Source organism: Camarhynchus parvulus, chromosome 5, assembly GCF_901933205.1.
Source record: "Camarhynchus parvulus chromosome 5, STF_HiC, whole genome shotgun sequence".
Taxonomy (NCBI): Eukaryota; Metazoa; Chordata; class Aves; order Passeriformes; family Thraupidae; genus Camarhynchus; species Camarhynchus parvulus.
In genome coordinates this window covers 54,897,655-54,914,121 of record NC_044575.1, presented here as the reverse complement: position 1 = coordinate 54,914,121, position 16,467 = coordinate 54,897,655, and the positions used below count along the sequence as shown (strand labels likewise).

The 16,467-nt window shown below is 40.3% G+C and overlaps 1 protein-coding gene across 1 annotated transcript in view; it reads left to right on the top strand.

Moving 5' to 3' along the window:
• Positions 1-16,467, top strand: part of SYNE2 (spectrin repeat containing nuclear envelope protein 2) — a 176,040-nt gene that overhangs the window by 53,152 nt on the left and 106,421 nt on the right. Inside the window, 15 exon segments of the mRNA XM_030950368.1 lie at positions 85-264; positions 1,205-1,355; positions 3,120-3,278; positions 3,981-4,142; positions 6,437-6,538; positions 7,770-7,970; positions 8,931-9,096; positions 9,804-9,916; positions 10,681-10,883; positions 11,284-11,403; positions 11,510-11,798; positions 12,152-12,321; positions 13,665-13,971; positions 14,673-14,837; positions 15,669-16,025. Of these exon segments, the coding sequence (XP_030806228.1) occupies positions 85-264; positions 1,205-1,355; positions 3,120-3,278; positions 3,981-4,142; positions 6,437-6,538; positions 7,770-7,970; positions 8,931-9,096; positions 9,804-9,916; positions 10,681-10,883; positions 11,284-11,403; positions 11,510-11,798; positions 12,152-12,321; positions 13,665-13,971; positions 14,673-14,837; positions 15,669-16,025 (2,845 nt within the window).

The following is a 16,467-nucleotide window of genomic DNA, read 5'->3' as shown; positions in this document are numbered from 1 at the left end:
TAGGGAACTTAATAATTAAATTGTGAACCAAATCAAAGGCTTACTTTAATATAAGACTGTATTTCATTTTTGTTTCTAATAAAGGATAAAATCATTAACAGAATTGGAAAAGGAATTGGATCGTGCTGCTGCTGAAATGAAATCTATGCAAGAAATTGCTAATAAGCTCCCACAGATCAATGAGGAGAAAGCAGAGGAAGCAAATGAGCAGCGCAGAGTTACAGAGAGGTTATGGGAGGATACAAAGCTCTTGCTTGCTGAATGGTAAGGAGGAAAATTGCATTTTAAAGTAATATTGTTCAAGTAAGAAGTTTGCTTGTGAAATCAAACAGAAAAAAAGCCCTAGACCATACCTTAAAGGTACACTGGAGACATAAACTATCATTAAACCAAGACTTGCTCATGAAAGTTTGCAGCCAAAGCTCATGAACTTTGCGTATTTTTAAAGCATCGCAGTCCCATCATTTAGCAGGTATGCAGTGATGTGTTGGACTTAATTGGCATCCAGGAGAAAACCTGGCTGCTGCAGGGAATGCTGTGTCTTCTGTATTTGCTGCAAATTTCCTGCCAGCACACTGAAAAGGAAAAGACAAACTGAAACAAATGGAAAAGGACAGCTGGGAAAACAGTCTCTTACGCAGCAAAGTAAAGGGAGCTTGGTTTGATAATTCTGTGAGAGAGGGGACTGGGAGAGGCTGTGGTTGATTGCCCAGGGCATCTGTGCTTCTGGTACAGTTTTTGAAGATGCCCAGAGGCTTTGCATGGACTGGCACAGTTCTGGTTAATTCTCATGGCTTGCACAGGTGGGAGCAGCCTGTTTTCATACCCCGCTGAAGGATGGGCTGATATCCACCATCCAAGCTGCTGTGAGATCTGCTGCACATGATATTTCAGTTTACTGGTGACTGAGCTCACCTCTCAGGTGGAGAGGATCATATGAACACAGCTGCTCATCACAGTTAAATGTGCATCAGAGGCATTTGATGGTGAAGGGTATTTCTGATTCCAGAAACTGTCTGGATACCATGAAGGTATCACACATTATTGCAGGATTTAAGACAGGTACAGTTCATCACTCCTTTTCTCTCATCCAGACCTGGTTGTCAAACTTCCCACGTGTGTGAATATAGGAGAAGGGAGCAGACAGGAGGTTGAGGCTGCAGGTTTGTGCTTAGGCCATAAGTAATGCATCTCTTTTTAATAGCCAGGAGCAGTGTGCAAGGGTTCTGGAGCTCCTGAAGCAGTATCAAAGCTGCAAAACGAGTCTGACCAGCATCATCCAGAAACAGGAGATTGTGCTTTCCCAGCAAACTTCTTACATGGGGAAGGAGAATTTGAACAGACTAATAGCAAAGGTGAGTAACAAGAACTTAGTGGAAAGGAAAGCCTTTCCTGGGAGCATTCAGATGCAGGGTTGCCCTTGTACCCTCAGCCTTCAGGGCAGATGTTAAGGCTTTGCTTTCACTTTGGCTTCCAAAATACCTTTAGGGACTCCATATTTTTGTTTTAAGTAGATTTAAGGCTGTTTTTCCGTAGTGAATCAAAGTCTTGATAATGGAGAGGGATTACAAAAACTAAACCAAACCCCATGGAAGAACTAGGATCTAGTATGAAGATGAGATAAAGTCCTGTCCTTTTGCTCCAAGCTGTCTGTGACAGCAGTTAAACATTTGCAGTAGCTTTTACATTACTTGATGAGCTACTCGTGCTGAATGAGCAGGTACTGCTGGACACCTCTTCATTTAATTTAAGGTTTTCCACCTTTTCTGTCAGAAATGTGACATCCAGCTTCTTGGCTAAGTGAATACTGCTGCTGGAATTGTTGTCCATGGTTAACAGATCAGTGAACAGCAGCATGGCCATCATGACCATTTTACTGCACAGGTTTCACATATCCTGGATCATGTAACTGGTTGTTCAGATCCTCTTTTTAGGCTTTCTGATGAGGCATCACCCATAGCATCCAGGAGTGTTTGCTCTCAGGCAGTGCCTGGGCTGGTTAAATTTAAGAAGGAATGTGAGTGGTGTTTTCCTGAGGCAATGGGATGGTGTCTGCTTGTGCCAGCCCCCTTTAGCTGAGGCAGGGTCTCTTCTGGGTCACACCTGTGGGACTTGGGGTATTTTGTATCACCTGGGCTCCTGCTGCAAGGGGGGCATTGCCTGCATATCCCAGCCCCTGCTTTATGGAGATCCCTCTCTGGGAACAACCCTCCCTTCTCACCCTGAGCTCTGCAATTCCCACTCCCAGAGCTCTGGTCTGAAATTGCTGTGGCACAGTCCAGGCATGTCCTTGAGTGCTGATGGTTTGTTATATAGAATTATACAAAATAATAGCAGGGAAAGTCCTCTTCTTTGTTCTGGTTTGTGAGAGCAGCTCTGCCATCCCTCTCCTGAGCTCAGTGCCTGGTGGGGTTGGTATGAGAACAATTTCCCAGGATGTCTGTGGGAAGTAAGGAGAGAGCTGTTAACATCCAAGTGCCTAGCACTAGAGGTCAGTGTTTCTTTTCCAGGAAGCTTCCATGTTGTTTGTAAACACTGACATTCCAATGAAACACAGAGAAGCAGCTTGGTGTTTAAATAGAAAGTAGGAGAAAGAGACGTTTCACTTTCTGGCTGTGACATATTTGACAGTGTCTGTGTTTAAATCGGATTTGAGCTTTTTTCTGTAAATAGTTCAAAACCTGGGGTTCAGAATGCAGTTGTAATACTATCTCAGATTATTATCACATTCTGCATTGTTTATCTCTGTAATCAAGGTCCTGTGTGTGGATGTACAGTCCCCTTGGATCTGGCACTTAGGACTTTAAAAGCAAACCATGGTTTTGTCTCTCTTAGAAATAAATTATCCATATTCCCACTCAGCTGTTCTGCAGCTAATAACAGAACAATATGGATTTCTAACAGGGAAATATTCCTGTCAGCATAGCAGGGATAGAACAACACAGAATGCATTCCTAGTCTCATCATATTGTATAAAATAGATTATTTTATGTAATGCTGTTGTTTCTCTAAGCAAAAAAAAAAACCAAACCAGCAAATCAGTTTAAAAATATTTTGCTGAATAAACAATCATAAGCAAATATGCTCACAAATGTCCATGTGGTTTTTTTTTTTCACAGATTGAAGAGGCAAAAGAGGAATTTAATGATCACTCTGAAGATGTAGACAAAATAAATCAGATCTGCAAAAACCTGCAATTCCAGCTGAATAAAATGAGAAGCTTTGAGGAGCCTCCGTTCGAGAATGAGGCTAACATTATTGTGGACAGATGGCTGGATGTATGTAAAAAGTAAATTATCAGGGTGGTCTTATCTGTTATGCATTATAGTAATTGATTCTGATGTGGGTGTAATATTTCAAATAAATTAAGTGCAATATGGCAGGGATTCTTAAGAGATAAATCCAAGTGTTTACCAGAGCAAAGCTTGCAGAGTATCTATGGATATAATGTTTCTGATCTCTCAGGTAATTTATATTGTCTGTACTCCTTGGCAGTAAATAATTCTAGAAAATGCAGAAAAGGCAATATTTGTGTTTTCTTCATGAATCTGTAAGCTTCCATAACAACTTCTAGTGATTTAGACTTTGGAGACAAATCTGGAAAATTATAGTGCTGGTGCTGTTGGTGGGAAATATTTGCCACTGTCGATCTAAGCAGTGCATCAATACTGAGATTAAATGGTATTTACTGGGAGTAGATAAACATTAATGAGCAAGGCTCCTTCCTAAACCTGCCTTAAAACTGGCAAGCTGCTGTTGTGATTGGTATGTTTGGTGACATGTGTGGCAGGGATTTAAGTATCTTCTCCATGACCAGTTCACTGTGAAGACACGACATTTTTCCCCCCTCCCCCTTTCCGCTCTTGTTTTTATGGGTGGTTTCATCTCGCTCTGATTTTCTTGCTGCTTTTGCTTTTGGAATATAACTCAACATTTTTTTGAAATCTGTGTGTGTTTTCTGCCTATCAATCTAATGGTAGATCAATGAAAAGACCGAAAATTACTGTGATAATTTGGGGAGAGCTCAGGCTTTGTGGGACAAACTCCTGAACTTATCTGGCACAATTGAAGCTTGGGCAGATGAAGAGCTCAAGAATGCAGAAGACCATTGCCTGACTGAGGAGGACCTCGCCCAGTTGAAGGTAATTTAAATGGCAATTTTTTACCTTTCCTTTATACTATACTGATATGGGCTTTGGGCTATAAACATGCTTGTTGCATAGACCAGCAGAGGAAGTTGTAACATTTGCAGTTGTATCTGCATGGGTGGTTGCACTAAGGATGTTGCCTTTATTTGGGGAAGTATCTTGGAAAACAAATGCACAGATAGTGTATATGTGTAGTTAATGGTTTTCAATCAATGCAACACTACAAATGCTGTACAGAGATGGAGCACAGAGAAGGCCTGGAAGGCTGTAGCCTGGAGTGCAGCAGTGCACAGAGAAGAAAGAAAAGAGTGTGTATAGGCTAATAATTAGTTTTCCAGGTAGAAGTGGCCTGTCAGTGAAGATGCTGGAGCCTCTGGGACAGCTGGGCAAAGCACAGCTCAAGGAGAGGTTTCAGAGGTGGTTTATTTTCTTTCTGTCCTGGTGTGTTCCTCACTGTAACTTTTTGCAGCCTCAGCAGAGAGTGGCTGCAGAGCATCTCCAGGGGCTGCACATGGGCAGGCAGCAGCAGAGCCTGGGCTGCCTGTGCCCCTTTGGCACAGATTATCATGTTAATTCTTGGTGTCAGGGTGCAGCTGGGTGTAAAAACACATGCACTGGGTCTGTGCCATTGAAATCTTCATGTATGGGGGTGAATATTTTAATTCCTAACTTTAGGGCCACAATGGACCAGCTGTGCTGCTTCTTTGTGGTCATAACCGGTGTCTACTAAGCAAAAATAATTTCCTGCTTCAAATTGAGTGATTGAGACATAAATACATAAATACATCTCATATCCTCTTGTTTGAAAATTTGCAGGCAGTTTTTCCTCAGTGTTTACAAGTTACAAATGGCCTGGGTTTTACTATAGTTGTTTGCAACTTTCCTCCTATTGTTAGCACTGCTCATTTGTTTTAGTTTGCAGAGAACTGAAAAGCCAAGGTGCTCTTTGTGTATGGATCTTCACCAGGAAACAGTGGCATATCCACTGTGCAGCAGTGGATATTTTGTCACGTCATTGTTGTCTCTACCATTGTATTGTCAGAATTTTCCTGGAGTAGTTTAGGTCCCTGGAGGCTCCAGTAAAAATGCACCAGCTGGAAAATGCATCTTTAGGGCCATTTTGTTACCTGGAAACGGCTCAAGTCCAGCGTGATGTGACTGTGCCCCCAGTGTGACTCTTCTCCTCCTTAGAAAGGGCTGTGCTGGAGGTGACTACAGTAAGGTTGTTCTGCTGCTTTCTTGTGAGAGATAAGTCTCAAAAGAGGGAGAAGAGGGCAAGAGACACAGAAACCATATTCCCCTGAGCAATTATTATAAAGCAGAATAGAAGGAGAGTAAGCTGAACCCAGTGCGTTTGAATTTTTGTCAAACGATTCCAAGTGCAGAGGGCATCAGGTTCATTTATCACTTTATTGTTATTCCTTTTATTGATCCTGAAACATCTCTGCATTGATCTTAATTCCAGAAAGACCCCCAACTGTTGTAATATGTATCACATTACACAGGGTTGAAACCCAGGGTCCTTTGTGAGCACTGGTGCATGTGTTTTCAGGGAGCCTGTCACAAAAGAGCAGAGCAGTGAATTATTGGACTGTGTATTTAAGGATAATTTCAGTATATATAGAGAGAAGTTCTGCTTTCCCCTGTATGCAAATGCAAACTCTTTTAAGGGCTGCAGTACATGAATGGGTTTTGATGATTGCTTTTACAGGGACTACAAAAGGAAGGCTTGTCCTCAGGGAGATTGGAATATTGATTTGGGAATATGAGACAGTGTCATTATCCTGTTCATAAGTTGAAGCTGGCATTTTACCTTCACATCACTGACTTGTTCTAAAATACATTCAAATGAGTGGAGGTCTTTTCATATGCAAAGGATTTACATTTAAAAAGTGCTTACAGCCTGTGTTGTATTTTATCACTTCCATACCAAAGCACGTGCCATCAGGATGCCGATTCTTGACTTGAAATCTATGGCATCTGAGAATATCCCTTTTAGTAGAAGCAGCAAGACATAAATGCAAAATTACAATTCTTTTACTGTAAATTTACTTGAAGCAAAATAATTAAGATTCTTAAATATATGCTAGATTTGCATTATCAGGTGCTTTGCCTGAGAAACAGGGTGTTTCTGACTCGAATACAAAAAATGCTTAATTGCAAAAATAAAAATCAGGAAATGAACAAATGGTGTCACCTCTATATACCAAAATGCATAATCAGAATATTTTAATATAATTTTCTGTTGGAGGGAAGCACAGTTACCAATGTGTTTTTTCCACCTTTAGGCATGCTTACGGGCCCAAGAGCAGAAACTCCAGAAATTCGACAACACAGTGGCTGAGATAGAAGAGCTTCTGAATAGTAATGAACCTCCATTGGAGCTACAGGTACAGAGGAGCTCTTACAGCTGATACACCAGTCCTCTTTACTATAGCCCTGCTTCTAGTACTGCCTTTGTCACAGTCAGTTACTGGATTTACTTATATCTGCTCAAGGAGAGTTGGAGGCATTTTGTTTCTAGTGGGCAGTGGTATTTCATTTGTTGTATCTCTCAGGCTGCTAAAGGTTGGTAGAACCAAACTTGTCATTTTAAACACAAAGGTCTTTCTCACTTCTGTGCCTTTTTAGGCCCTTGGCCCTGCCCAAAGAGGCTGATATCAGTGATACCTGGTGTTTAGAGGGTGGTCAACACCAGGGCACAATGGACCTCATCACCCCTTTAGGGATCCCAGGAACTCAGCTTTACTGACTGGGTATTTTAAACTCTACCTTTGCCTGGACAATGTAGCTTGGTAATGTGGAGTTTCTTGCACAGAGTGATGTTTTCCTTTGGGGTATCACAAGGAAATCCTCATCTTTCTGTGTTAACGTCACACAGCAAAGAATAAGTTCTTGTTTAAAACTGTGTTAGCTTCCCTTGCTCCTGGAGCAGTTCTATAATCATCCTCTCACAGTGTCTGTTGGATGCACCTTGAGCTTGACCCTGTTTAGCTATTTCTGTGTTTATCCTCAGCAGGCAGTGAACTCTGAGGAGTTTCACTGGGTAAAGTGATCTAAGGAGCTTAGGGAAGGACTCAGCAACCTTGTGCTGTGCGTGCTGTGCTCCTCGAGAGCGCCCTGAGTCCCTGGGGTGGGGTTCCCACGTTATCCACCCCGCTGCTGCCTCATGCAAGTCAAGGATGAGGTTCAGGACCTGTTGCTCCTTAGTGAATAGTCTCAAGCCAGAGCTCCCAACCTCTCTGCTGGCCTTTTTTTGGGTTATGGTGGGGAATTTCCCCCAGTGGAATCACTGTAGGGGTGTGTGTTACAGAGAGAGCTGCAACCCTCTGTTTCATGGCAGCTGAAGCTCAGAGTAGGCCCTGGAGAGATTGATAAATAAAATAGAACAGCACCAGTAAAACTACTAATAAAGATGAGCTGAGATCACTCCTCCTCAGAAAAGCAATACTTAAATGTTTTTCAATTTCTGGAGTGGGAGGGAAACAAATCAAAACAAAATGTAATTAAAACATCTGGACTTCAGGCCACTTAATTTCTTTTTATGTCTATCATAGATTTTTGTAATGTTCTGAGAAATCAATCCAGTATAATTGATGTATGTTTATTTCCAATTTTAAGGTCATCAGATCATCTGTTGTGCAGAAAATGGAGCTAATAAAAGAGCTCTTGTCAGCCAAGCGAGGGACCAGTGAACTCACCGTGAATACAGCAGAGCTGAAAGGAGACCTTGATCTGGCCAAGACCCAGATTGGAATGACTGAATCACTCCTCAAAGCTTTATCTCCTTCAGACACCTTAGAGATCTTTACTAAACTAGAGGTAGCATGCCACAGATTGTGTATATTTTATACATTTGTTCATAATTTCTCTCTTGGTCAAGTGTTCATAAGTGTTCATCCTGTGTAAGTTGTAGACTGCTGGAATAACTCAAGTGAAGAGCCTGACTTGAATATTTCCTTAAGCTGCCAGAAACATGGAAGAAAAGCCTCTTTTTCCTGGAATTATCAGATATATTTAACCCTTGCAGGTGTTCGAAATGGTTAATCCTAAGCACAGCAGCAGTATTGCCACCCAGGATATGTTCAGGCAGTAGTGCCTGTTAGGATTGTCTGTTCTCCAGGACTGGGTAATACACAGAGGATGCCTTTGTGCCACCTGAGCCTGGCTGCAAGGGGGGAGCTCCCAGTAGACAATTTCAGCCTAATATTTGCTGAAACTTGAGCTTGGAGGCTTAGGCTGGCAAGATTTAAACCTCCTGTGGAGCAGTGAGTGGATTATGTGCATTGTGGGTGTCAGACCTCTAGTGTTTGGGGCAGTGAAATCACAGCCATGGCCGAAAGACAGAGTTTTTAATTAATTCTATAGCTCCCTCTAAGTTACCTTTCAGCCCACGGGGTCTTGACAGACAGAATAAGGAATTTAGGGGGTGGAATAATGCCTATGGCAGCTGAGGCATTATAGTTTGTAAGTATTACATGCTCTGAAACCTACAATGGCACTATTCACATATCTATTCTGTGGGATTATTTGTGGATACAGGTGTACACACATCTGCTCAAGGAGAGTTTAGTGCTTAGACTTTCCTACTGATGGCCTTGCTAATGCCAACATTTAAGAAATTTAAGAAATTATTTTGACACACGGGAAGTGCTAAACCCTTTTGCAAAACTCTAGTTTGTACTAAAGCAGCTCTATACAGTGAACTTCTGTTTGGCCTTCCAAACTTGTTTTTTAAAACTTCTCCTGCTTTGTTGTTTGGTTTTTTTTTTTTAAACTTAGGAGATACACCAGAAAATTCTGCAACAGGAGCACCTTGTGGCATTACTCCAGGAAGAGACAGATTGTCCTGATGTGGATGAATTAAATAAGCAGCTTAAATGTGTCACTGATTTATTCAATAGCAAGAAACATGTGCTTCAAGATCACTTTATGGGTGTTTTGAATCGTAAGTGAACACATTTTAATTATTTACCTTTACAGGTTTGACCACCACAATGACTTAAAGGTTGTGAAATTAATTGGTTAGGTGTCTGAAACTGCTTTGATATCCCAGACTGCCTCAGGGTTCTGAGCAAGATAAAGATTTGCAGAAAAATCGATTTTGATCCCAGAAAGCCACTCAGTCTGAATCCAACTATTTGGTGCCTTATTTTTACATTAAAAAATAGATAAAAGAAGTGTAAAGCATAATTCAGGAACAAATGTTAGAATATTTAATTTAAAAATACAGAAATCCAATGTTTTAATTTTTTTCCAATTGTTTTCTATCTAAAATTAGTTATGAGAATAAATGGTGTTATTACTCTTTGCTTTAGGCAGACAGAGGATTGTGCAGGTGGGAAATTTGGCCCAAAGATAATCTCATGTCTTCAGATGTTTTTTAAATAGTGTTAATCTGTGTGGAAATGAGAAAAGTTTCCACTAGGCTGTTCCAGGTCTTGTTTACCCAAACTACTGTGTGTGTTAGCTAATGTTAGCTAAGAAAAATAAGAGCTGCAGCATTTTCAGTCACATGTTCTGTAGTAAAAAGCAACCTTTGACAGTAGCACTGATAAATGTAATTGTAAATGGTCTGAAATCTTCATGTTAAACAGGATTTTCTTTTACAGAATGCAATTAATGAAAAAAATTGGAATGTCCCTTTCTTTTCAGGTCAGTGCAAGAATTTTAATGACTGGTTCAGCAGCACTCAGCTGTCTCTGAAGGATTGCTTTGAGCCCTCAGAAACAAAAGCCATACTGGAAGAAAGACTACAGAGGCTAAAGGTAAAGTATTAAAATATTGTAATTTCTAAAGCTGATTGTTCTTGCAGTGTTGCTCTTTTCACCTACGAGGCTATTCTTGGGACTGAATTCACCTGCAGTGGTTTTATAACTGGGGGCTGGAAGAACATCTCATGTAACTTAAAGCATTAGGAAAATAAGGGCAGTGAAAATAAAACTTAATTGAAATGAAGTGTCAGTGTTTAGGTTCAGACAGCTTGGGCAAGTGAGAGGCAGGACAGTAGTTGATGAAAATCAGTGGACCTTGACCAAGTACTTCAGTGTGCAAGGCTGCAGAAAATCAAATATGTAGAGAGTAGCATGAAGTTCTGACCCCCAATGGACTCAAATGTGAAAAAAAATTTGCATTTAATTTGTTGTAGCAAGATTTTCTCTCCAAATCAGACAGAATGAACAGAAAACAGATGGAAAAGCCACAACATCTGCAAGAAGCAATCACAGTTAAGCAGCAGAAGGAGATAGAGTGATGTCAGTGCTAGATTTGGATGCTGCTTGCCTGTTTCTGTGTGTAGAGAAAACGAGTCATCAGTTCCACTTTCTCCTTATTTTACAAACTGCAGCTTTTCCATTTACATGTGCAATAGTCAGCAAACTGGGAATTAACATAAATTCTTTTTCAGGAGCTGAAATTGCTGGGAAAAAAATACTGGTGATGATAACAGGAGCTGAAAAGCTCTTGTAACATAAATATCTATTACACTATAGCAAATCTGACAAATGGATCTTGTGTTTGTGTTCTTTTTCAGCACTTCCTGACATCTGAAGGCAGAGATAGAGACATCCAAGAGGTTAAAGCTTTACTGAACAAAGTGAAGCCTTACTTGCCCAAAGCCAGCATTAACCACCTCAACAGTCGTGTGAGGGATCAGGAGGCAGAGCTGCAGAGGTTGATCTCCAAATGTCAGAAAAGGGAGCAGGAGCTTGGTGCCTCTCTCCAGCAGCTCAGCAGGTAGGGAGCTAATCTTGTGTCTGACATTTTAATCACAAGTGGTATCAGATGACTCATTATTAAACAGCCATAGGGAATGGCAAGCATCCCTTCTTTTTACAAGAGATGGTATTTTAATCAAATGCTTTGTTGTGTGTTCCATGTGGGTTGTTTTTTTCAATTTCATAGCAGACCTGTATGGAAACTATGGACAATTTCATTGACAGGAACAGAGATAGTTAAAATAAGGCATATGTTTAAAATTTTGCTTGATCAGACATATTTCTGTTATTTTTTAATAACATATGTTATTTTTAATAACATATTTCTGTTATTTTTTCAGCAAAACACTGCTGCCAACAGGCTTTAGCCATATGATGCCTCTTATTTTGACCTGAATCTCTGTTTGTACTTCCTTTAGCCTTGAAGAAAGCAGCATGGCCTTGAAAGAATGGCTCTCTGCTCAGGAGGAGAAAGTAAAAGAGATCAATAAAGATGATGCAGAACTTGAAGATGTCTATAAAACACTATTAATGCAGAGGTATTGGGTTTTTTGGTCACTTTCTAAGAACTGTCTTCTGAATGAGGTTGTTCCATATTGTTACAACAAATAGATGTTGATTAATTTTTTAATTTTTATTTTTCAGGAAACCATTTGACTCCCTGACTCAGCTGTCAAATTCCTTGGGGGAAGCTGGGCTGACAGAATATGAAACCCTTTCAGAAGCCAGTAACCTTATCAGCAGGTACCATGCACTGATAACACGTGTCAGTGAAATGGCAGGGAATACTGAGAGATTTCCAGTGGAAGGACAGAATTTTGAAGACCTTGCCCAGGATGTTTCTTGCTGGATCAAAAAGCTTGAGGAGGCTCTTAATAAAATGAGTTCACAAGGAAATGAGTTGCCATCAGATGAAAGGATTAATCAGATAAAGGTACTGTGTTAAATATATTCCTTTTTCACCTTCCACCTCAAGCTAATGCTTGATGAGTCAGTACCCCCTGAAGGATACTGCCACTGCTCATGGCCTGTAGTTTTGTCATTTGAGCATTTTGTTTACTTGTCAGAACAATATGAGTATTCTTTGTAGAGAATAATTAACAAGTCAGCTTAATTGTCCCATACTTTGAAAATTAGATGATTTATCTGTTTATGTTTCATCTATGTAATATATTAGAAGACTTGAACAGCAGTGTGAAAAGTATGAAAAAAAATAATGGTAATACCTTTTATTTTGTAACCAAAAATAATTGTATATGCACTGCTTCTGCTTCTTGTTTAATACAGGAAATCACAAGTCTCAGAGATGAAGGTGAGGCCAAAATACAGAGCATGGTGGCTCTAGGAGACACTGTATTGAGAAATGAGAAAAATAAGAAGCCAGAGGTTCAGCAGACTATTTCTGAGCTCCAGAAAAAGTGGGAAAAGCTCTGTCAGCTGGCCACTGAATATAGCAGGTAATGTGAAATTTGCAAAGAGGCACTGGAGATCACTTGTATATTGATTTTTTTCTCTTCTTCCTGCATCCATTCAATTTACTTTCTGTTCTTTGGGGGCAGAATGAGATACCCACACAAACAGTTGTATTTCTGCAGAGTTGTGGAGGGGCAGGTCACAGTTTGGCCTGAATGGTCAGGTGGGGAATAGCCAGAGATACTTTCTCATGTGGTCATGAATAGCCAGAGAATCTTCTGTGTCCTCTTGTTATTATTGAGCTCTCAGTAAAACCAGCACAAGAGGTGCTCAGGAAGATGGAGCGCTGTGGCTGTGTTGGATCCTGCGCAGCAAAATGCAGAGCTATTCACACTGTTAAAGACAGGAGAGGAGGTGCTCTGCATGCTTGAAGAGATGCTCAGGACCTTGCAGGATCAGGCTTGTGAACAGCAGATGCACCACAGGAACAGCATCAGTGAGGAGCTGGAATGGGGAACTTGATGGAAGAACACTTCACGTATGCGAGGCTGTGCTTTGTTTATTTGCCAAAAAATATGAATCTTGAAGGGCAGAACCCAAAACAATGAAGCTTTGCTTTTGTCCTCAATTATCCTGAAATACTTTACAGAATTATATCCAGACAGTTTATTTGGATTTGTTTGTGTGGGATCATATTTTCCAATGTTGGCATTTAAGTTCCATCTGGAGGATATCTGAACTCCATCACTAAATGTGAACATACAAATGTTACTTCTGTCTCATTGCATACTTCCTGTGGACAAATGCAACCTGTTCACCTGCAGCAAATCAGCATGCATGCTTATAAATCACACAAAGAGTAATCCAATGTAAAGGTCAGGCAAGTAATCACTGGATTGTACTCTCATACCCCATATTGTATGTGCTGGTTTTGTTGTCTGTATCTCTAAAACACTCCCCCACCCAACTAAATGTGATGAGTTTCTTCTACAGAACATTCCCTTTCAGGAGGCTGTCATGGGAAGTCAAGGAAAGCAGATTCATAACCATATTGTAGTTTTTAAACAGAATTTCTGCAGTGAAAAGCAGAAGAATACAGAGCATGAGCATCACATCTCAAATGCTAGAAACTGTGGGTTTATAGGTTAAGGTTTTAAGAGGGTTAGTCATTTGTCCTGCATTTAAGTCCAGTTTATCTGCCATAACTTCAGTGTTTTTCATCACCTTGAAAATTCCAGTCTGATCAGTATTTTAAAATCTGGGGAAAAAAGTATTCAGTACACTGAAGTTCGTTCTAATGGTTGACTTGTTCACACTTGGACATTTTCTAGGTAATCAATACATTTGTTTTTTTGTATTATTATTAAACACAGCATTTTTTTCTTAGCCCTCAAGAGCAACTTCAGTGCAACAGGGAGCAATATGAGCAAAGCAAAGAAGATCTGAAACAGGCTCTAATGGAACTGGAGAAACAGCAACAGGAGATTTTTGCCCTTCAGCCTGGTTTGGAGGAGAAGCAAGCTCAGCTGGCCAGCTATGCTGACCTCCTGCAGAAAACAGAAGCCTTGACTTCCCAATTTAGCAAATTGAAGAGCCAGGAGAATCTACAGGGCCACACTGTTGATCCCTGCTTCACAGAGGCAGAATGGTCAGAATTAAAGCACCAACATGAAAATCTGCTCAGCCAGCTCCAGGTTGAACCTCACTCTCTTTCCTTTCATGTTGGTTGCAGTTCTCACTGTTCAGCTGTGGTGTAGTTCAGGTGGGAAGGTTTTGGGTAAAGCTGGGAGTGGAGGAAGTTCCTCTAAAAAAGGGCAGGGAATATCTCCCTCTTTCTCTCACTCTCTCTCTGAGGGATAAATACTGAATAAATGAGACCCAAGTAAATGTGAAGAACATTTTGTACCTGTATAAACAGATTTAGATAGCTATAATATGAAGCATTTGCTCTTACATTCTTCAAGCCACAGTAGCTTTTCTTCCTTTTGAAAGGATGAATTTGGAAAACATCTGAAAGATTCTTTTCCAGCATCTTGCTTGTTCTTGGTTTCACCCAATGTGTAGTGCAAATTGCATTTGTACCCTTTGTGGCATTCTGTCACTAATGTTACATCCATTTTAAGAGAAAACATCCTTACGTCCTTTTTACAAGTACATTTCTATGAAATGCCAACCCTTCTGCTTCCTGCTGTTCATTAAAATTTTGTTCATGATGGAGTCCATGAAGTGCTGGGAAGAAAGCAGGATGGTTTTGTGTTTAACCTGTGGTTTGCCAGATATTCTATGGGAAAAAAGCAAGTTTGTTGTGCTGGTGAGGTCCTGGAAAAGCTTTAACAGTCTGTGGATGATTGTTTGAGATAATGGTGGACTAATCCTAGAAACTCCTTGTTTCTAGACCATCACGCAGACATTGGAAAGTCCTGTTCAAGAGCACCAGCAGGTTCAGGATATGACAATAGATCTGAGCACTGAGCTGAAAACTGTCTCTGAGAAGCTTGCTGAGTGTGATGGTCCAGCAATGGAAGAACCATCAGCTGAGCAAAATCAGTTGAAATCACAGGTATGTTGCAGTTTCTGCATTATGGAGCCCATCACATCTGTAAAAGAGAACTACTCATGGTATCAAACTAAAAAGCTATAAAACCTTTCTAAAATAGAAAGTATGTAATGTTCCTTTATTGAGATAATTGTAGGACTCAAACCACTCTTAATGAACTGGGGGGACCTTTACTACTGGCTGAACTGAAGGTTCAAGCATGCAATTTGGTTGGTTAGGATTTTTTGTTTTTTCCGCTTGGGAGCTAATGAGGAAAGAGATTATTAAATTTGGTATTAGTAAGTGTCTTTAATTTAGCCAGTGTGAAAAATTTTTTTGAAAAAAGTCAGTGAGCCAAGTTAATTTTTAAGAAGTGTCCTTCATGCATAGATAGACATTCTCCTGCTCTTTGGCAGAGTGGAAATCAGTCTTGTAGCTGTGAGCATAGAGAGCTGCTGTAAGCTGAAATCATGGCTCAGATATGGATCACTGCAATTCCTTGTCCTTCAGAACTTGCTATACCTCTAAGAAGGAAAAAGGGAGAGGAGGTGAGGGGGGAATTACCTGTTCAGAACCTGGATCATCATGTCATGGTACCACCCTGTGTGCAATGGGATTTTTATCACTGTAATGCTTTTAGCTTCAGGTGTTCTCTGTGCATAAAAATGGCTGATGAAATTATTGGTTTGGTAATTGACTTTCTGCAGCAAATAGGAATAGGTCTGCATGTACCTTTCAACACGGTTTGTTGTTCAAAACAAGTATTTATTATTTTAGACATTGACTTTAGATCTTAACATTAGGTGTATGGAGTAAAGATGCTTTTCAAACAAAATGTTTTCTTCATGTTCAAAGGAACAACAGGGACCTCGTAGCCGATGTGAAGACACAGCAAGGAAAAGTTTGGTTTTAGCAGAAACTGTTAAACAAAACACCTCTTCACCAGAACAGGAGTTTGTTGAGGATGAGATGGAAACACTTCAGAGTGAACACAAAGAAAGATTGGAAGAAAGACTTGAAAATGTCAAGCAAAAGAAGGAAAACATTTCCAGTGAAGCCCTTGAGTTAAAAAATGAGTTTGGTGATGAAATCCTAAAGGAAGATAAGGCAGATAGAATGCTGAAGAGAGAGACACAGATCACTTCTGATACTCAGATCTCTGCAGAGACCCCCACAGCAGTGGAGCTGAAGGAGCCTTTGGAAATGAGTGATGTGAGTTTATTTGTTGACAGTAACAACAATGGAAAGCTGGCTAAAGAGACATCTCAAATGTCTTCTGTGTATTGCACCCTTAATTTCACTGAAGTTAAGCCTCCTGTAAATACAAGTGTATAAATCAAAGAAGTGGAAGGAACTCTCATAACTTTTTATAGCAAGTCTGTAACAAGCCAATAACATATTTAAAACAGCAGTTTACCTTTTAAATACAATTCCATTTGAATGCATGTCACTTTCTCTTGCCACTTAATAGAGCAGGTATCCTCAGACAGGACACAAAGAGAACTTGTAGAGATGGGAAAATTGCAGATGAACTTCTCTGCCTAAGAGCTTGGAGAGCTTCTCTTAAACTAGAGATACTTGTTTAGAACTGCAGCACAGTATTTGTCCTGTTTGTTTTCAGAGAGGATATTTTTTCCATTCAGAGATTTGATGT